The following is a 22054-nucleotide window of genomic DNA, read 5'->3' on the forward strand; positions in this document are numbered from 1 at the left end:
TAGTGTGACCTAATCGAAGAACAGGAGTGTGGTGTCTGGAACACCCCAAGATAGCCTGATGAGAGATCTAGCATGTCAGAATCTTTTTGTATTTTCTTTTCTAGTCTCACAGTGTCTATGACCAATAGGATGACAGGGTGCTCTCTGGGGAACATAATGTAAATATGGCGAAGAAAAAAGGGTGCTACTTTTGCTGTTGATTTCAGTTATTATATTAAACCATATTTCTATCTACATTTATCAAAGTTTACAATTCCCAATACCCAGACATTGTATGTAGTGTTTTTGGCATGTTGTTCATTACCGCAAGGTCTCTTTAAAGGACAGACAGCCCATTCTGTCCTCTTCGTGACACCCAGAAGCAGGTCCACATTCGTTATTCCTATTTCTTTTCCGAATGCAAAAAGACCAGTATCACATGTAGTGCTTCTGTAGCCATGAATGACAGTTTCTTGATCCTCATAGCCAACGCTCCAGAAACTGATACAAGGATGTGAATGATGATTGTTCGGTGTCAAACTGTTGTCAGTCTCTTGACCAAGATATGTTGACTGACACGGTGACCATAGTGAAAGGCAGAAAAATTGTGCTGTCGGAACCTGGCATCATGCAAACTCAAACAGCAGTGCATAACCAATCACTGCTACCTAGTGCTTAAAATTACAGTACAAGCAGCACTTCTGGTATATGGCAAGTCAAAGGAAACATGAGTCATGTGCAGTGAATCTTATGCTAGAAGTTAAGAGAGCCACTGTTGACTTTAAAAAATACTCACGGCTGCGATGAAAATTTATCAGTGTTCCTTAAACGCTCAGCCAACTCTTAACAGATATTTTTAAGCTGTTTGGTGATGGTTACGTAACGCCTGGTGCTTCAGCTGAATCTCTGAATCAATACATGGACTAAGTGCCTATGACTTCACCACAAAATAAACTTAAGATGTTCATTAGGTTTGTTGAATGATAAAGAATGCCAGTGATTAGGTGATATGTAAACATCCTCAGGAATAGAGCTGTGCATTAGAGATCCATGCCACAAACCTAACATTTGCTGGATACCAAAGGATGGACACACACACACACAGAGAGAAGAGAGAAAGCTTGTAATGGTAGTTCATCCTTCTTGTCATGGAAGAGCGATTATGTGTGGCTGGTAGGAGAGGGTGGAGGACACAGCTGTGCTGCCCACTAGATAATCATACCCACATGCATTCTCTTACACACATATTCTCCCTCTCTCTCACTCTCTCTCTCACAGGTGCACACACATACACAAAGCCAGGTTTCACAATGACTTCAACCTATTATGTCTCACAGGGCCCTAATGTAGAACTGAAAATCTCTTCCACTACTTGTCCTATTAACAGCTAAAAGCAGCCATAGCTTGGGAAATGCTCCACAAGAAATCCTCAGGAATTGCTGTTTATGGCTGAACTGCCTCATTAACTACATTAATTACATTAACTCTCCTTATCATTTCAGTGTTGCTTGCCATATCGGAAGAAAAAAATATCTAATACAGATCACTTCATTAATATGATAAAAAAAAATTAGAATTTGATGCCAGTTTGATACTAACCTGCAATTTCCTTTTCAAGGTCTGTGAACGGAGTGTACAGGATTGGTCTTTTTGCTCTGAAGGACATGGACAGTGGGACTGAGCTCACCTATGACTACAATTTCCACTCCTTTAACACTGAAGAACAGGTGGGTGTGGTAATTTTGGTTCTCTGGAGCTGGAACTTTGGACATCCACGTGCACACCCATGTACGCAGCGGTATTAGTCTGTGTGTCACTGACTGCCTACCTGCCTGTGGCTTGCCATGCTTGTTCATGGATATGACATTTTAAAAGGCTGGTGTACCTGAAAACTGTTTTTCTTTACCTCCTTTCTTCCATTCGCTTTAATGCTACTCTCTTTTTCTCCCTCTACAGCAAGTGTGTAAGTGTGGCTCAGAAGGCTGCCGTGGAATCATAGGAGGCAAGAGCCAACGTATCAATGGCCTACCTGGCAAAGCCGGAGGCGGAGCTCGGAGGCTTGGGAGGCTGAAAGAGAAGCGCAAGTCAAAGCACCAGCTGAAAAAGCGGGTATGTGTGCGTGCTCCTTGCCTGAGAGTGAATGGCCACAGGCAGACATGTAATCCGGTTTTAAAAATTAGCAGTAACATTTGGTTTGCTCTTCTGTCTGGTCTCAGGAGGAAGAGTCCAGTGACAGTAGCAAGTTTTACCAGCACCTTCTAATGAAGCCCATGTCTAACAGAGAGCGGTAGGCTGCCACACACACACCCACACACACACACACACACACACACACACACACTGGCAGATGCTCATACCAAAGACCAGGTTCTGAGCCCACCTCTCGCTGCTCTCTGTCCCCAGGAACTTTGTGCTGAAGCACCGTGTCTTCCTCCTGCGCAACTGGGAAAAAATGCGGGAGAAGCAGGAGCTGCTGAAGAGGGATGGGGAACGGGAGCGTGAGGGCACCAGCCTCTCCCTCTACGCCCGCTGGGGCGGCGTCATCCGCGACGACGGCAACATCAAGTCAGGTGTGTGCATGCCTGTTCCCCCCTAGGGAGGATGCCCCTTGCACCCCCTTGTCTGTCCACTTGCCTCATCACAGCCCTCCTGTCCCTCAGACGTGTTCCTGACGCAGTTCTCCGCACTGCAGACGGCGCGGTCAGTGCGCACGCGCAGGCTGGCCGCTGCCGAGGAGAACACGGAGGTCACACGCACGGCACGCCTTGCACACATCTTCAAAGAGATCTGCGACATGATCACCAGCTACAAGGGTCAGTACTAAGGCACATGTGCGCACAAACACACGCACACACACAAACGCATGCACACATATATATATACACACATACACACAAAATGTGCCGCATGCAAAGCTGTGTCAGGCAGTTTGAGTTAACAACTATAAAACACACTCAAACACTTGGCATACAAATGCTAGTATTCCTGATTCTTGTACATGCTCCCTCTCAACACCTCAGACTAATGTGTTATCTTGCTGTTAACGAGTGACTAATGACAGTCTGCTACAAATTGTCTCTAACGTATGTATGCACACAGACACAGACTCCAGTGGGCTTTTATTTGTGGGTGGGCCTGATGGTGCTGGGTGGGTCTGATGAACAATTTAACCTGCTTCCACCACACATATATTGGCATAGAAACCTTCACCAGCTGAATTAACCTATGAATGAAAATCATGAAGTCTAGCAACCACAGCAAAAGGAACACCAGCACCCCCCACCCCCAGCTGCAAGGCGGCGTATCCACGGCACACGCTGTCTCATTAACAAAGCCCTTCCCCCGATGCTCTGGTTTAAACAGTTTCATCCCCATGCTAAATGTGCAGCGTAAGTGGACAGCACCACATGAGAACTCACAGACTCAACTTTACTCAGACACTGATAAACCCTCCAGAAGGCGTGCCAAAGGACAAACAAGCAAAAAGCTCATTTCGCACAAGTCTGTGCTGCAACATTTTGTTGTTGTTGTTGTTGTTTTTTCTGATCGAGCGATGATGCAGTGCCCATACTCCCTGGTCTGCAACAGACAGGTGCCAGGGCCTGCCTGTCAGACAGAACACTTCTACCAGAGCCCACACAAAAGGTAGAGCACACATAGACGCCAACTTCAGCTCAACAGCCATTCTTGGGTGGGCTGACATTGTGGTACTGTGCTATGTAGGTCTCATAAAATGATGAAATAGGACGTTTGACTTTTGCGCAATATCCCATGGCAACTGCCACCACCGAGTATTGAAATGAATCACCAAACCCCCTGGTGCTGCCTCTCACGTGCACACCTGCTCTGAGAAACACACTAAGTCTTCTCCTCTCCCCCCCTCCCTCTCTCTGTCCCCCTGCTCTTTCTCTCTTTTTCCCTCCCTCCCTCCTGCTCTCCTTCTCCATCACTTTCTCTTCCTCTCTGCCCGTCTCTCTCCCTCCCTTCCTTTCTCTCTTTCTCTCCCTCTCTTCCTCTCTCTGCTTCCCTGTCTCTCTCTCTCTCTCTCTCTCTCTCTCTCTCTCTCTCTCTCTCTCTCTCTCTCTCTCTCATTCTCTGTAGACTCAGCTGGCCAAACCCTGGCTGCTCCCCTGCTTAACCTACCTTCCAGAAAGAGGTAAGAGTCTAGTTGTGATTACTAACTGTTCTTAATCCTCTGTCTAGTCATTGTTACATTTTTGCTGATAGAAAAGCCTTGATGTAGTTGCATAGATACAGACGTTGTATAATTACAAAATGGCATCCTTTTTACAGTACATTAATGGTCATGCATAAATCTGCATGGAAGTACAGTAAGATAGTTGATAACAGGTTGGTTTGAATTGGGTGTGATAACAGCAGTGAAACACTAAATGTAAAAACAGTAGTTCAGATACATCAGCCTGATTTGTCTGGACCCGAGTAAGCCAATCAAAAGTGTCCCTGATGCTTGCAGTGGCGCAATGATTCTCCATAAAGTTACCAGAACAGTGCATTTTTCAGGAGTGCTCACTGCTTGTGTATGTTCATAGGAACACACAGTACTATGAGAAGGTGTCGGATCCTCTGGACCTCAGCACTATCGAGAAGCAGATTCTGACGGGACATTACAAAACGGTGGAGGCATTTGACACGGACATGCTTAAAGTGTTCCGCAACGCCGAGGTCAGTGCAGCCACACAGCCTTCCTCTCACACGGCAAGAGGAGTTCCTCGTAGTAGATGGAAAAATGGTGTTAGATGCATGACGCTGGAGTTCACCACAGCTTCAGAGCTTGCTTTAATCTCTCTCCAAGCTGCCATCAGTAAATAACAATGCAGTCCCAGACTGGGATAGAACATAATGGAATTCAATACCCTTGGGTCCCACTCAGACAGAGAAAAAATATTTGAGTGGCATCATTAACGCCATGCCCAGTAACTTCTAACGAAGTCCCCTCTCTGTTTTGGCTCCCACACTGAGCTGCTGGAGGGTAGTTTTGCTTGCTGTGCACCATTGTATTTTAAAGTTCAAGTCAGTTTAGCTCACGTCAGTAACGTTTGAAGTGTCATGTTTGCCAGAGTGAGTGTGTCTCACACCCTGCCCTTTGCTCTTTGTACTGGCAGAAATACTATGGGCGCAAGTCACCAGTGGGCAGGGACGTTTGCCGCCTGCGTAAGGCCTACTATGGGGCGCGGCACGAGGCAGCCGTGCAGATTGACGAGATCATGGGCGAGACGGCCAGTGAGGCTGACAGCTCCGACTCGCTGGAGCGCGACCATGGCAACCACCATCACCACCACCACCACCAGCAGCAGCAGCATCACAACGGGTCCCACAACAAGGACGATGATGTCATCCGTTGCATCTGCGGCATGTATAAGGACGAGGGCCTGATGATTCAGTGTGAGAAGTGCATGGTGAGATGATTCCCCCCAAAAGAAATGTAGAAATCTGGGCAGCTGAAACACGTTTCTGCTTTTTTAAAAAATTCCGCAGCCTGTAGTCTTTGGTTCTTACCCAGTGCATGGAGGTGAATGTAAGTCTTAAGGGCCTGTTATTTGAATGTTTTCAAATGTTTTGGAAAAAGCAAGCTTCTTGGACACATACGAAAACCCATTTACCATTTTAAAGAAATATTATTTTACGCTTCAACTCGAGGCTCTGTTTTACTGTTGTAAGGGGAATGAACAGATGTTCACCCCCTGCTTTACAGTGTGCGTGCTCTGAGAGGCAGGATTGATTGCCACACCATTTTCACTTCTTTCCTGTGCAGAACCATTTGTCTGAGTTCCCAGTTCACCCATGAAAAGGAAGCTGGTATAATTGGCTAATGACCAATGGTGAAAACTTTCCTGACCTATGAAAAACTCCATTGTAGTGATTTTAAGAAACTGGTCCCAAACATTTGACACGAAGTGCAGCGTTGCATTATAATGACAGATACTGGGAATGTTTTCCAAACCCATGGCCCAATACACTAAAGAACCCTTTAAGTGTGGGGTATCAGGATGGACAACAGCTGGCAAATCTGGTCATCTTTATCCACACTCTGACTCCCTCACAGGTCTGGCAGCACTTCGACTGCATGCGTCTGGAGACAGAAGTGGAGCACTATCTCTGCGAGCAGTGTGATCCTCGTCCAGTGGACAGGGTGGGTAACGTTTACACCCCCCAGCCCCCTCACTGAATGACCATGGGGGCTACTGCATTCTTTTGCCCCGCCCGTAAGCTCTAGCCGCAGTAAAATCCACGCCATTAGCAATTGTGCGTCTGAGTGTTAATTTGGTGTCTGGCACTACTTTCGCTTTCACTTTCTGCTCACTGCTGTGTTGGTCATGCCAATCAAAGTGAATGAGATTATATATTTGTCCACAAGCCTTTAAAAGACATGCTTTTCCAACTGTCCAGCTTCCGGTTGTCACATGACTCTTCTTCATAAACAATAGGAAGTCCCAATGGTGCCTCAGCCTAGTTACGCCCAGTCAGGCTCCACCTACTACATTTGCCTGCTCCGAGATGACCTGCTGCTACACCAGGGTATGTGGAGGTGTTATTACATGCGTGCATGCATGCGTCTTGTTGAAGAGTCTTGATGTTGAGAATCTTGTGAGGGAGCAGAAGCATTCACTTTTGTAGGACCACATTAATGTATTAATGGGGAAAAGGTGTGTTCTGACCATTTGGTCAGTATTATTATTGTGTTTGACACTTCCTCAATTTTCCTCTGCGTGTATGCGTGCATATGTATGCATGTATGTATGTATGTATGTATGTATCTGTTTTACAGGTGACTGTGTGTACCTGATGAGGGACAGCAGGCGTACTCCTGAGGGCCAGCCGGTGCGCCAGTCCTACCGGCTTCTCTCCCACATCAACCGAGAAAAACTGGACATCTTCCGCATCGAGAAACTCTGGAAGAACGAGAAGTAAGCTCGCTTCACCTTCCCACTTCACCTCTCAGGCCAAGCCACCGCTTCATTAGGTTGCTTCACTTCCTGCTGCTAATACAGTACAGCTGCACTGAAAAATCTTTTATCATCAATGCAGCTTGGGGTTCTCTCCCCCGCTTTCTCGCTCTGTCTCACTAATACTCTCTCTCAATCGGTCTCTCTGTCCCTTAGGGGTGAGAGGTTTGCCTTCGGTCATCATTACTTCCGTCCTCACGAGACACACCACTCGCCGTCACGCCGCTTCTACCACAACGAGCTGTTCCGAGTGCCCCTCTATGAGATCATACCACTGGAGGCTGTGGTGGGCACCTGCTGCGTCCTCGATCTCTACACATTCTGCAAGGGTGAGGGTCGCTCTGCTCCATGCATGAGCATACACACACACACACACGCACACACACACACACACACACACATGGTGTGTCCTAAACTGACCTCACACTAGCACAAAGTTAATTGACTGCCTACACACTCTCTCATACACCCGGGGAGCACTCGTGTAGAAACCTCCCAGTCATGCCTGTTGACCTTGCACACAGCCACTTTATCTCTTGCTCTCTCTCTCTCACACTCTCACACACACACACACACACACACACACACACACACACACACACACACACACACGCACACAAACACACACACACACTCATCTTAGTGTGCCAGCCCCATCTCACTACCACACTCACCACCTTTCCCAGGTCGGCCAAAGGGTGTGAAGGAGGAGGATGTGTACATCTGTGACTATAGGCTGGACAAGTCTGCGCACCTCTTCTACAAAATCCATCGTAACCGATATCCCGTATGCACAAAGCCCTACGCCTTCAACCACTTCCCCAAGAGGCTCACGCCTAAGAGGGACTTCTCGGTGAGTGGAGCAGGTCTGGGATCAGCAGTGTGATGTGCAGAGCTCCTCGAAAGCTTATATTATAATAAGAGTATTAGATGATTATTATAATGAGGAATAATATGTTTGTTGATTTGCTTTTAAATGCTGTCTTCAGAAGTCGACAAAAATATTGCCTTCCCTAATGTCATGTTCAGCTCTAAATTATCCTCAGGCTGACCAGTTCAGTGAACTGATCTGTTTCTCCATAGTCTGTTAAACTAGCTTTTTTTTTTTTTTTTTTTTCTGAACCTCAGATTTAGGGATACACTAATATTTAATTTCTTGGGTTGATTCGATAACCAATAATTAGCACCCTTTTTTGGCTGATACCAATATAAAGAACCAATAATTTTACCTTTACACACTTCTATATAGCTCTGAAGTGTATATTCAAAATGCAGTGGGTGTAAGTCATGTTAAACGCAAAAAATGGATCATTAATTAATTTTACATAGCCATGTCCCAGGTAAATCAGACCTCACGTTTGGAGATGGCACTGATCTGATATCACATATTGGAATCGGGCCAATATTAGCAAAGATTGGATATCAGTGAAGAAATTTTTAAGGAACTTAATGAAATACCATAATAAATCCAGTCTGAAAACGTCACAGCAGCACTGTTAGTTTGAGCAGGTCACATGATAATGGGCAGGTTAGTTTGAACAGGTCACATGATGACATCTGGGCTGGTTTGAGCAGGAAGCATAATAACATCTGAGCTGGTTTGAGCAGCTTATACACTACTGAAGAGTATAACTAGCATTTTCTTCCCATTAATGATTTAAAAACTATTATGTTTAAATGCAAATATCTGTTCACTCACACACGTGATTTCCATTGCTATCATTTACCCCAGGGTAGGGAACATGCTACCTACCTTCCAGTAAGAGCATTTAAACGAGGCAAAATAGCTTTTTACCACTGGTTACTTTTATATTCACAACCAATGGTGATTTGTTTATTAATCCATTAAAAAAAACAAATGATGACGTTTTCAGTTTGACGATGATAAATAAAGGAAATTCAGGATGGGGAAAGGAGAAAGAGAAGCAGAAACCTGACAGTACTGGAGAAGAGAAATAATAACCAAAGTAATAAACTACTCACCTTCTCTAAATTTACAAAGTTAATTACTCTGTGGCTTTACTGCGTTCAAACTGCATGAAAATATGGAACAAAGCACTTTTCTGTTAGCCTGCTGAGTTTTGAGGTAGACTTGAGATTTTGAATTTTGAAGAAGCTGGAGAATAATCAACTAACTGTCCATAGATATTTTTTATTTGGTTAGAAAGAATAACCATCTTTTAAACATTATCAGATTTAAATTTCTCTTTGTTTGAGCAGAGTTAGAGTGAAGCGAGACTCGTACTTGTAGTCACTCTGTTTGATCACTTAGTACCTGGTGTGCATTTGGTGTGTAGGGGGTAGAACAGCGATTTACTGCTGAAATTCACAAGAACAGTTATAAGGTTATTACTAAATTGATGTGGAATCACAGAGAAAATGCAGACGAACTATATTGTAAATTTTAGGAGTGAGTGAGGCAGCCATACTGAGCAGAGACAGTCAGAGAGTGAGTGTGTGAGAGAGTGGCTGGAAAGTCCACAGAAATAAAGCATAACTACAAAACTCCACAATCACCAACATCAGATAGTTTGCTTAATGTCTAAAAAAACCACACATTATTATTCCAAACACAGGTTGCACTTTACAAAAAACACTACCCATGTATGATTATTAGTATATTTCTTAGAACTGTAGTAATATTTAGACAAAGCCTATGTTAAACAAGAAGGCTTAAATTGTTGGATATATGAAAACGATCACACAAATATTTGGCTAAAATTCGAGTTGATGACAATAAATTCTAAATTATCAGCCACAAGACTCTGGTCACGACCATCTGTACAAACATCATTAAAACAAGATTCTGGTCATGCCCATCTATCAAAACCTTGATACCACAAGATTCTGGTCATCCCCATCTATCCAAATCATGTTAACATATGATTCTGGTCACGGCCATTTGTGCAAACCTCATTAACACAAGATTCTGGTCACACCATATGTACAGACTTCATTGGCACAAGATTCTGGTCACACCCAACTGTATACACCTCGTTAACATAAGATTCTGGTCACAACCATCTATACAAACCTCGTTAAAATAAGATTCTGGTCACGCCCATCTATACAAATCACGTTAACATATGATTCTGGTCACGGCCATTTGTGCAAACCTCATTAACACAAGATTCTGGTCACACCCAACTGTACACACCTCGTTAACATAAGATTCTGGTCATGCCCGTCTATACAAACCTCGTTAAAATAAGATTCTGGTCATGCCCGTCTATAGAAACCTTGTTAACACATACTTGTGGTCAGGCCCATTTGTACAAACCTCGTTAACACAAGATTCTGGTCACGCCCATCTATACCAACCTTGTTAACACAAGCACCTAATCTTTCATGTCCACCTATCATTTCTTTCTGACAGCCTCACTATGTGCCAGATAATTACAAGAGGAATGGTGGCCGCTCGGCTTGGAAGAGCGAGCGTTCCAAAGGGGCTGTGGCTTGCGAGGAAGACAATGCACCCAATGGACCATGTGACCAGCTGTCCATTGCCTTCTCAAGAGACGTGGGAGGAGGAGGAACAGGAGGAAGAGACGCAGAAGGAGTCGTGGAGCGAGCCCGTGAGGACTCCTCCTCGGCCCTGGGTCCGCTGGAGCCATCACAGGAGCGAAGAGCCAGAGAGGAGGAGGAGGAAGAGGAAGAGGAGGTGGAAGAGGAGGAGGAGAGGAGGGAAGTGGAGGAGGGCTCGGCTGAGTGTGTCCGAGGCCCAGAGATGTCGGAGCCCCGCTCCTCCTCGTCGCTTTCGTCTTCACCCCTGCACTCTTCTGTCCTGGGCCGGAGGGAGGCGCAGAGAGAGCGACTGAACAAGATACTGCTGGATCTGCTGCACCGGGCACCCAGCAAAAATGGTGAGAGAGAGTGTGGAAGAGAGAGATAGAGTTTAAAAGATTGAAGCAGAGGCAGAGAGAGGTTGTGGAGCAGGGGTGCCCCAGCATAGGAGATCTGCTGCTCTGTACTTCAGTTCCAGTCCTAATCTAACACACCTGATTCAGATCATCAGGGCCTTCAGTAGCAATTATGTATTACAGCCAGATGTGCTAGAGCTACACTCTATAGGACAGTATCCAAGGTCCAGAGTTGGACACGCCTGGTGTAGAATGTAGAATTTAGCTTTTTTCCCCCCTATTTTCCATTACTCTGTTTGTTGTATGTTTTTTGCTCCAACAAGCATGAGTATTAAATTATTTCAGCTACTTACGTTAGTTCAGGTAGTTGAGTTTGTGTTGTGTTGTGTTGGTGTTGTGTAGAGCACTGGGCTTTGGAACACCAAACAGCACTTTCCATGGTCTTTCAGCAGTCTAAAGCTGTCTTCCATCTCTCTCTCAGCTATAGACGTGACTTATCTTCTGGAGGAGGGCTCAGGCCGACGACTACGCAGACGGACTCTCGGACTGAGTGACTTTGTGAGCAGGAAGTGATGTCATTTCCGCTGCCTTGTGGGCAAGCAAATTCTCCTCTTTCTTGCACAGCAAAAAAAAAAAAAAAAGTGATTAAAAAAATTATTAAACAAATGTAAGAGAGACCCAGGAGCAGACATAACAGTGAAAGAGGAATGAAAGTATGATAGAGGAGAGTCGTGGGGTGAAGTCCCTCCCTTTCATACACCTGTTCTCCTGCTTGCACTCTTTGTAGAGGAACTTAAAAAGAGAGACTAGCATAGCTTAAGTGCACAGGCCATGAGGTTTTGCCAGCGATGAATAAATTGTGATATCACCTTGTATGATGCAAAGACTCAAGTGTCAAATAAACATAGGAAAATTGTACTCCAAGCGCTTTAAACTGAAGAAAAAAATATTTAAGCCTTGAAATTCACTTTCATGTATGAACTATGACTGAAGTGTCGTCTAACGGTCTTTCAGTTTTTAAGCGTCTCCAGAGGTCAATGTTTTTCAGGTGGCGCACGGTACTATATATAGTTGGAGGCCTCTGGATTAATAGGGCAGGGGTTGGATTTGGACTCAGATTTAAGAGACTGGTGCCCCTTGGTGGTCAGTAGTGGGAAAGACTGCCACGTAGCCCACATTTACAGAGAACTAAAAGGAAGAGAAAGTGGAGCAACATAGAAGGTGCAGTGTAGCGCACACAGGCACTGCTCGTGGACTGAAGAGAGAGGGAGGAGTGGAGAGAGGGAGGAGTGGAGGAGAAAGAGCATCAGCTAACTGCACTTTTTTTTCTTTCTTTTTTTAAAAACAAACATGGACATCATTTGCTCCCGGAGATGTATGGATGAGACACTAACACTCACCACAGTATTGAAGAATGCTGTGTGGTAAAATCAAAATAAGTATAATTATCTTTTGCTTGTTTGTTTTCTGTCATACTGTAATTACTTTAGGAATGGAGCAGGATGGGTGGGGGAAGGGGTTCCATATTTTGCAAGCTCGGGACTGTTGGATATGAGAAAAAGATTGATAGTTATCTTCTGTTTTTGAAATCAGAGAGAGTGGTGTATGCAGCCCTACCCAGTTTTTGAGTGCTTGATTCACCAGCTGAACAGGTTTTCCAACCAGAGTGGGTGCACTGATGTCAGCTGTAATGCCTTAGATTGCCATGGTCTTGACCTTTGTGTGTGCCTGTGTGTGTGTGTGTTTGTATGTATGGGGGGTGCTGTAAAGATCTGAAAGATTAAAATAAATCAATTAAGGGCTTGAAGGCAGTTAACAAAATTGATAAGATAAAAAGCCTGTGATGTCAAATATTCAATGATAGTTTGATAGGCTGGAGGGACAGGACTTAGACAAATTATTTTTATTTTATCATGTTTCAGGTTGCCATGGATGTTTATAAACCAATTGTGATGAGCTTTTTTGACCACCCCAACCCCACCCCAATCAGCTATTTCAGACAGCGATATCCCTGCCCCTTAGATGGATTGAGAGAAGAGACAGGGAGAGTAAGAGAGGGATAAAAACTGACAGAGAGGTAGATGTATAGTGCCAAGCTATGTATATATACAGACGGGAATATGTGAGAGATGTCTCCAAAAGCAATATCTTGATAATGGATTTTGTGTATTGTATTGTACAGGATTCAACCCTATATGTATTATTATGATTACTATTATTATTATGCCATTTGTATTGATATGATTGTCCTTTTAAGCTTGAGGCTGGAGGAGAAAGTGGCTGACGAACGTTACAGAAATTTCTAAAGTCAATGACAGAAGAAAGCAGCTGAAATCATATAGCCCAAAACCTGAAATAATATAAAATGATGGTCAGATGGACTTTGTGGAAGGAATTCAGGATATCACAGTGACCCCAGACCTGACAACTGTCATTGTAATTATTAATTTTAATGTTATTATAATTATTATTACTTCTGAAGGGGGAAACAGAAAAAAGCTACTCCTTCTTTCTTGCTGCAGAGTGTTGAACACTAAAAAAACAAACCAACATAAAAATGTAAAAATAATATTTTGGAAAATGATGGAAAGAAAAAAGAACCTGTCAGCTGAATATCATATTCTTAATCTCTTTCTTTTTTTCCTTCAAATTGGAAAAAAATGGTTCCGTTTTTTTTGTGATAGCGGTCATAATTATGATGCTTGTATTTCTTGTATTTGTGTGTTTTTGTGTGATTTGTTTAGTTATTTTTAGACAATCACAAAAATAACATGCAAGCATTGTATATGGACAGACTGACAGACATTTTGTGTTGTGTACAGTTTGTCAAAACTTCTTCCACTCTGGTTAAAAGTTTGTAATTATGATTCTAAAGTCATGAAAATGCTGTTGGTTTTTACTTTTTTGTTTTATATTCTATTTGGGTTTTTTTGTTTGTTTGTTTGTTTTTTAATAAAAAGCACTACATTGTTGTGAATATACCTGCCTGTTGCTCATACATTTAGCCAAGAATCATGTGATAGTTCCTTACTAGGTCATAACTATTGATACTGAAGGTATACAGTCAAAGCATATTTTAATTGTATGGATAGTCAATTAATACATCTGCAAATAAAGTGAATTTTAACTATTGAATAGAACATTTATATTGTGTACCATTATTTGAATTATCCATAAACACTGCTCAATAACAACAGGTCAGAAGTGTCTCCGTCAACCAGAATTTCTTTACATGATCTTAAATTCTACTTGAAATGTATATACAGGCCTATAAATACAAAAATTGGTGAACTAGACTTCACTAATTTTCCGATGTAAACTTCTACAGAATGTTGATTTTAGTAAAAATAATATGTTTGAAAAACCATTGAACATCGCAAGTGCATACGAAGTATTCTAAGCCAGTAAAAACCAAAAATAACGCTCTTGGTATCCGTCCTTTTCCTAACGCAGTATGCTGATGACGCCATCGTCTTGTAGCTGCCTCACTGCTTAGGGAAAGTCAGTACTTGGCAGTGGGGGGGCGCCAACACGCAAGAAGAGCGGGACAAAGTCTGTTGCTGTTGCTATGGTAACAGACGCACAGGAACCTCGTTCACTGAGCTTGTACCTACCCAGATAAGTAAAATTAGTTATATACAAATAATCAAAATAACTCGTTATAGCTAGTGACTTTAACAGTTAAACGTCGTGCATCTGAGGCATTGTAAGCTCAAACTAGCTAGGCAGCGTCTTTATGTCTTTTGGTTGTCAAATTTAAGCAAGTATGTATAAAAACTTGTTTCTTATGCATTAGAAATCACAACTGTCAAATAATGAAAAAACGATCGGAAAAGGTCAGTAAGGAAAAAGGAAGTTCTGGATTCGAGGAAGAGATTACAAAGATCGGAGGTTGGTTGAAATAGCTTAAAATAGCTTTTAAAAAGTCTTCGACTCTGGATTTTGGCTAAATCTTTAGGACTCTTTTACGTGTAATATAGTTATTTGACTGTTGATTACAACTGTAACAGGATACTATATTTAGAGCATTATTAAATATATAGCATGAGGCTGTTTTTCCGTATGCCACGTATGTCATTGTTATTTAGGACTGAATTTACAAGACAAAGGCTCAGTCCAAACCACAGGTAAATAGACAGCTTCCTGCTTTTTTTCTAATGGCAACACATTTGACCTTGTCCTGCTTCAGTATCATCATCATATTCAGCCAAGCTTATGCTCACTCTTCAAAGATGACTACCAGTGCTCAGGCATTTTGGAGCTGGATTTCCCAGAGTTGTGTGCCTTAGCTGGTGTGAGTGAAATCCCAACTGTGAAGCTGAGACAGCCAACAGCAGCATCACCATCACCATCTACAGACAGGGGAGCAATGGGTATATACAGCTGCTCCTTAGCTTTTCTTACACTTTCTTATGCCATATTGAGATAAAATTCTGCTTAAAGGATAGGCTAGTTCACGAACCAAGTCACATTTTAATCACTGTTACACTAAAATTAAATGAATTAAAATGATTAAATTTAAAATTAAATTCAGCTTCTCTGAGCTTTTCACTGTCCCTTACAGTGTTCTGTGTATTTTTGTTACATAATTCATTAATATCTTGCTGTTCTCTTTATTATGCAGAAACTAACAAGAATATAGGCTAAGGTGTTAAAAATAATATGTTAAAATAACAATCCACTTATCTATTTAGAGGGTAGTCCAACTCAGATCTCCTCGGGAAGTCCTGTGACAACATGGTGCCGAGAACCATACCTTCAGATAGAGAAGGAGAATGGGGACTCCCGGACTGTAAAAAAAGTCAGGGTGTCTGGTAAGACAGTTAACTCATGTTATGCACTTACACCACAAACAGAGGGTTGTTACCCTGGTTATAGGCCTGTTTAAGAGGCTTGTATTATCATACATGGCATACCACTTACCCAGGGAATAGCACTTACAAAGGTCTGTGCCTGTATTTCATCACTATGAGCGATATGGTAGTGAAGTATTGGAACTCTATGGTGTGTGTTTGTTTGCATTTAACCATCTAAAAGCCATAGCTGCTGTATTTTATCAGAGTACAGAGCCACCCTCATTTGACCATACAAGCACAAGGCCAATATACAAGTCTTATATTCCTATAATCTTTAAAAATCTTTTTAAAAACCATATAAGCAGCTCCTTTTTACATGCCTTGTTATTGGTACACAATTGTCAATAACTAAATCAGATCTGGCCCTTAAACTACACTGATTGCTGCTTTGGCCTGAACACAATGGCTAGCAAATAGATGCGTTCCATGTCAAATTGGCAATTTCAGCATGGTAATTCACAATCTTCAAATGAAACATTTATGAAGACAGCACACTGTCTGCTTGAGGTTAAAGACCTCTTTTATGAGGGAGAGCCTCAAAACATCAAGTTCTATGATTTCCATTCCTGTCTAGGGTGGATGGTGGATGAAGTTATGGCTCGAGTGTTGAGTAAGATCTTGCCATCCCTCAGTAATCTACAGAGTCTAGAGTGAGTTATGCAATATGGGCCAAAGACAAAATCGTTCTACCAGCTGTGCTATTTAATCAACACTCTTGTGGTAAATATGTTATGAATGATGTGCGGATGTGTTTCATAGGATGTGGCGGGCCAGACTAACTGATCGCACTTTGACCTCCCTAAAGAATACCATCACTTTGTGCTCAAACCTCAGGTAACTGAAACAGGGTGATGTATGTGTTCATTCAATGATGTGCTCCTTGCTTCCTGGAAATTTATTTTGGTGTTTTATGGTGTATGTTGCTGCACATACTTGAAAATTACAATATGTATAACAAAACATAATTATCTTTAATAATCACTTATTATTATCTGTTTATAGATAATTTATACAGATGTAAATGGATTATGCATATACAGTCATTAAACTCAGCCTTGTTTTACTGGTTCTGTAGTTCTGAAGATATTAATCGAGAAAGAAAACCTAAAGACCAAATGTCCTTCATTATATTATTAATGCATGTTTTTAAAACTTTATGGGCACAGCTCTTCACTTTAAAATGTGTGATCTTGCTGTGTTTATGCCAGGACAGTCATTTTGGATGGAAACCCAATTCCAGGACAGGCCTACTATATCTTATTGGGAGAGGACAGTTTGTAAGTCATTACATACTGCAGTCTGCTGTAAATAATAAACCCACATCTTAAAAAGTGGTCACATGATTTCATATGAATGAACAAGGGCTTATCTATTTGTGCTGCTCTTCTTTTGAGCCATACAGATCCTTTTTTTTGAAGTATGCAAAAATTGTACTCTGCTGCTCCCAGGGTAACCCACTTATCATTACGCAACAATCGTATAGAAGAGGAGGGAGCACGTCTGATCGGTTCAGCCCTCTCTACGGTACACTCTACCAACAGGAATCTACTTTCACTCAACATGGCCTTCAACTCTATTGGTGATGCAGGCGCCATTCATATTGCACAGGTGCTGAAATCAGCATAATTCACAATACACCATAATGGCTGCATTTCTGTCAGTTTTCCAAAGGTTTACATAAGAACATTACAAATACTGGCTTTTATTTTCCACTGCACAATTTAATGTAAAAGGAGGTTTGATGTTATGGCTTCTATACAATCATAATAGTTAAATCTTTTCTGCTTTTTTATTTTTGTAGTTTTCTTGTACATAAAACAAGTTTTAAAAGTAAACAGAAGTCTGAACATAAATAATAGTTTCTGTCTTCTCCTGCAAACATCCAGTAGTTTGATTACCTGCCTTCTAGTTAACTACTTTGCATTTCTTAATTTTTTTCAGGGCCTACGCCTCAACCGTTCTTTATTGTGCCTCTCTCTCGCCAACAATCACGTAGGAGACTCAGGGGCAGCCCACTTGGCCGAGGTGCACCTTTGAATCTCCTTGCCTCTACAGAAATTGCAGTTTGCATGAATAGTTGTATAGACTCAACAGTTGTTTTACAGGGTATGGGGATGAGATCTACAGCTAGGACATGAGTTTTCAGGGTTCGCTGTGGATGAGAGTGCAAGAGGACTCAGCTTGGGCTCTCAGTGCATCCCCATCGATGCAGTCATGTTAGCCAAATGACAGTGTCTGTTAGTTCACATACACACAGCTGGCGACCTTCTTCCAAGCGTATCCAGCCATCCTATGACATTATATAGGCAGCTACTGAAAAAGATGTGGTCATTGGTTAAACACTTTAAACACAGAGAAACACCTAGTCACCCACCCAGTTTGGTAGCTGTTGGACAGCAGGAAAGATCTGTAACTGGTAGGCCCAAAAAAAGAAAAAAAAAAAAAAAGATTTAAAAAACAGAGGTCACTAAATCTCCCCCCAGATCTCTACCTTCAAGCTGATATCCACAAGGTATTCTGAAGACATTGCTTAATTAGATCAAATTTGTTAGATTACGGTTCACATAAGAAAGGTAGACCTCCATGAGGAGGGTGGGTGACTACTTTGTTGCTGCACTTAACTCTATAAAGCTTTTGCTTTAAAGCCATTATGTGACTGTTTCATAATGCACTTTGCATATAGCTAATTGGTGCACATTGATTTGTTAACTTCAACTGACTCATTAATCTGTTGGAAAACCAGACAAACTCAAAATTTGTCTTGGCCTATGTACAGTTGAGATTACGGTAAAATGCAAATATTGAGAATATTTTTTGCATACCTTTTAAATATCTTGTGGGGAACTATGTCAACACATACAAAGCAAGAAGATTCAGTTCAGTTCATTTTTATTTGTGTCGTTCTTTGTACAACAGACATTAGCACAAAACAGCTTTACAAAAATCTGTCTTTAGAGATAGTCAAAGGCAACAGTGGTTAGGATAAATTCTTTGTGACAGCACCATGAAGTAAAAATTAAAAGGGGGAACCATTCCGCCTTCTTGCTACACCAGGTCATGGGATTTTCAAACTTTAGATAAGTAGATACTGTCTGTTGTTTTCCTTCACTCTCACCAAGTCTCTCTGTCGTGATCTCCAGGTGCTTGGCCCCTTTGCACTGACACATGAAGAAATAGTTGAGAGAAGGAGGCAGTTGATTATGAGGGACCAACTGGTGGTGATCCATATGACTTCTTATACTTCTTTCATTACTTCTTAAACCCAAGTTTACATGCAGTAGCTGTCATTTTCGTGTCAGTTGCATTTCAGTACATGGTCACATTAGCCTGACTAGATGTCTGTCTTCCAGACAACACTTTTCTATTTCTTCCTTCCATTCCAGCTCAATCACTCTTTCTTTCTTTCTTTCTTTCTTTCTTTCTTTCTTTCTTTCTTTCTTTCTTTCTCTCTTTTGCTATCCTCTTTTTAGCCATCTCAAGGGGTTGGTACAGACTCTACAGGTGAGCATCCTCTCTCCATCCCCAGCAACTCTTCAATAGAGTGCAACACCAGTAAGGTGTCTAAAAGTTCCTCCAAAAAGAAGGTACCTGCTTCCTATTCCAACTTACTGCCTGTCTGCCTGTCTAGTGAGCTCTTAACTCTATTGCCAGACTGTTTGAAGTGGCCATTGTAAGTTATGCCTTAAACAACGGTGATCCTTCTACTGTAAAACTCTTGCTTCCAGTCTGTTTATTTTTTTAAAAAAAGTAATATGTCCTGAAATCTGAATATCCTAAAAATATGTAGAATGGTTTTGTAATACATTATTGTACCTTTAGCTGAGCTAGTGAAGAATGTAATGTACTGCTGATTTGGTGTGTAGCAGTGTCATATTAACTGACCCTTATAGGACGCCCCCAAAAGGGATGAGAAGCCAGCAGCAGGTCAGACAGGGGCCACTGCAGCAAAGAAAGAGGAACACAAGATGACCAAAAAAGGTAGTGGGACACAACACCACCACTGTGAGCTCCACTGCATCTCAGTTGCACCTATCATGGACCTCAGCCAGAGCTGCACCTTGTCTGGAACAGTTTGACTAGACTTTTCCAATCCAGTCTCCAAGAACCTGCACTTATTGTATGCCAGCTTGCAGCACACCTGCACTATGAACACAGTCTTTGGGTCACATCCATTCAGACGTGCTGGGAGCTGGGCTAGGCCAGTATTGGCAAGTCCTCTAAGACTCTGCTTAGAAAAATACTGGGATTGTCAGCTGCCAATTTCATGTACTCATGTACTCTAATAGAAATAACATTATGTTATCATTAAAATCCTGACATTATCATTGGGCAACGGTTTTGATAAATTGCACCAAAGTTTAGAGATTGATCATATCCTATCCTAGAGATCTAGATTTGGTTGTTGACTGGTACACTGACAAGACAGTGGATTGTGTTTTTATTTTACTGGGATTTATTTTGTATGTATAATTTGAGTCTTGCCAGGATCTAGTTAAAAATTAAGATCCTTATTATTGAGATAAGTTAGAAACCAACACTTGGTTTTCTTTGGCTTGCTATATATAACACCAGTTAAAAGTTTGGACACACCTACTCTTTGATTATTTTTTATATTTTCTACATTTTAGAAAGTAGAAAATATACATCCAGTCCGGCCCAAACTTATGACTGGTCTTGTAGTTTGCTTACAGAAACACTAGAAAATATGTTTTCTTTTTCTTTTTAAACATTTGCTCTTATTCACAGCCTCTGACACTAAGATAGCACGTGGCCGAGGAGGGAAGTCAGGTGGGAAGGACAAACATCCATCAGTGACTGAGCAGGAGGTAAGAAATCCTGAGGAGAAAGTTTCAGGAGAAAAAGCAGGAAGTCCTGTCATTTCCTCTGTTACTTCAATTATTTACAAAATATATTTTAAAAAATGTTAATGGGAGACACTGTCTGATTAATGAGGCATGTTGTTAATATTGTCTTCTTAACGCACTATGGATAAACATCTTCCTCCTAATAGGAAAAGAGCAGTTCTGTACAAAAGGTATGTTCCTATCTACATTAACATTTACATAATTTGGCACATCAAGTTACATATTTCTATCTGTCCATGATTTGTTCAGCTGTTGTAAATGGCAACAGTACATGGTTTAGGGAGCATGCCATGAGTTATTGTGAAACATTTAGAGAAGCGAGTGAATACAGTCCTTAGTAAAAAAGGTGCAGGTAACTGTGATCTGTGAGTTTCAGGCAAGGGGTACTGTATTTCTTGAATAAGGGATCGCAGATACATTGTGCTAATGTGAACAGCCCAGGTTGTTTGGCAGATAAAGCCCTGTCTTTATGTTTGGGTAAGTCAGAAGAGGTGGTGGAGACATTGAGCCCTCTGCTAGATCCTGATGTACGGCATGTTGAGGGGAAAGTCATTCATCCAGGCAACACCGCCCTCATCTCTCTCAACCTGTCGGGTCAGTCAAACATAGCTCACGCTTCATATATCTGTGAGGGCTTTGGTATTAATGGACTCCCTTGCTGTTCATGCAGGTAATAAACTCACCAAACAGTCTCTTCACATGTTCTTGTCTTTGGTTGGAGGCCAAGGGGAAGGCGGCCTCCTGCGTCTGTCTCTCAATGTGAGTTTCTTAGAGTTTTTGCAGGTACATTTATATTTGTCTCTTTATTTTTCTGCACCAACCCCCTGAGTTAGCTAAAAAAAAAAAAGAAAAAAGAAGAGAGCGAGAGTGAGTGATTGAGCTAGAATGGAAGGAAGAAATAGAAAAGGGTTGTCTAGAGGTCGGACAAATACTCACGCTAATATGATTGCATTGAATGCTGATTCAATGGCCTGATTAATTAGAGTAATACTATTAGGTGCTGTAGATCTGGTCTTAGTCCTTACGGTCCATTTTCCGAGAGTTAATCTAAACTCTGATCATGTTGATTTCAGAGGAACAACTTCCCCCTAGACTGTGAAGCCTTCCTGAATATACAAGCAATGATGTCACTGAAAGCTCCTCTAATCAAAGCTGGCTCAGGTCAGGTGGATGATGAGGAGGGTCAGGCAGCATAGTAGCATATGAATTCATATCAGCATGTAGAAGTAATATTAACAGTTCTTTTTCATGACTATGTAATATATAAGTAAGGTTATTGAGTTTATTATATTGCTCGTAATCTATTGTCCTTTTATGGCTTCATAGGTATGTTCAGTGCCAGATATATGTTTTAATTAAATCACATGAATTATATTTATTTTTAAGTGTCTTTTTTTGCAGAGTGATCTACAATGTCCTGAACATTAGGTTAACTTTTATTAACTGTGATGGATGTCTCTGTACTAAATAAACATTCTTGCTATGTCAAAGAATTTATGATGTGTTTGTAAGTCTCATATCTATATGGA

General features: G+C 41.7%; 2 protein-coding genes across 5 annotated transcripts in view; both read left to right on the plus strand.

The window, feature by feature from the left end:
* Positions 1-13783, plus strand: part of ash1l (ash1 (absent, small, or homeotic)-like (Drosophila)) — a 33067-nt gene extending 19284 nt beyond the window's left edge. For all 3 annotated transcript variants that reach the window (XM_027002336.2, XM_027002335.2, XM_027002337.2), the window contains 15 exons: positions 1598-1706; positions 1936-2088; positions 2196-2266; positions 2383-2549; positions 2640-2792; positions 4081-4135; positions 4530-4662; positions 5103-5396; positions 6044-6130; positions 6426-6516; positions 6767-6905; positions 7101-7273; positions 7631-7797; positions 10321-10807; positions 11286-13783. In XM_027002336.2, the coding sequence (XP_026858137.2) occupies positions 1598-1706; positions 1936-2088; positions 2196-2266; positions 2383-2549; positions 2640-2792; positions 4081-4135; positions 4530-4662; positions 5103-5396; positions 6044-6130; positions 6426-6516; positions 6767-6905; positions 7101-7273; positions 7631-7797; positions 10321-10807; positions 11286-11377 (2371 nt within the window). In that variant the 3' untranslated portion in view covers positions 11378-13783. The remainder of the gene's footprint in view (positions 1-1597; positions 1707-1935; positions 2089-2195; positions 2267-2382; positions 2550-2639; positions 2793-4080; positions 4136-4529; positions 4663-5102; positions 5397-6043; positions 6131-6425; positions 6517-6766; positions 6906-7100; positions 7274-7630; positions 7798-10320; positions 10808-11285) is intronic.
* A 667-nt stretch (positions 13784-14450) lies between these two features.
* On the plus strand, positions 14451-22054 carry lrrc71 (leucine rich repeat containing 71). 2 transcript variants are annotated; one of them, XM_027002333.2, is made up of 17 exons: positions 14451-14695; positions 14893-14931; positions 15037-15177; positions 15499-15618; positions 16235-16310; positions 16420-16494; positions 16869-16937; positions 17109-17268; positions 17602-17685; positions 18801-18878; positions 19131-19244; positions 19551-19638; positions 20407-20486; positions 20672-20695; positions 21008-21119; positions 21196-21308; positions 21599-22054. In XM_027002333.2, exons 1-17 carry the CDS (start codon positions 14620-14622, stop codon positions 21719-21721), a joined length of 1572 nt encoding a protein of 523 aa, XP_026858134.2. In that variant the 5' UTR covers positions 14451-14619; the 3' UTR covers positions 21722-22054. The 2 variants fall into 2 exon arrangements, with proteins under 2 accessions (XP_026858134.2, XP_026858135.2); XM_027002334.2 differs by having other exon boundaries at positions 21196-21284.

Source organism: Electrophorus electricus, chromosome 8 (genome assembly GCF_013358815.1).
Source record: "Electrophorus electricus isolate fEleEle1 chromosome 8, fEleEle1.pri, whole genome shotgun sequence".
In the NCBI taxonomy this organism is placed as follows: Eukaryota; Metazoa; Chordata; class Actinopteri; order Gymnotiformes; family Gymnotidae; genus Electrophorus; species Electrophorus electricus.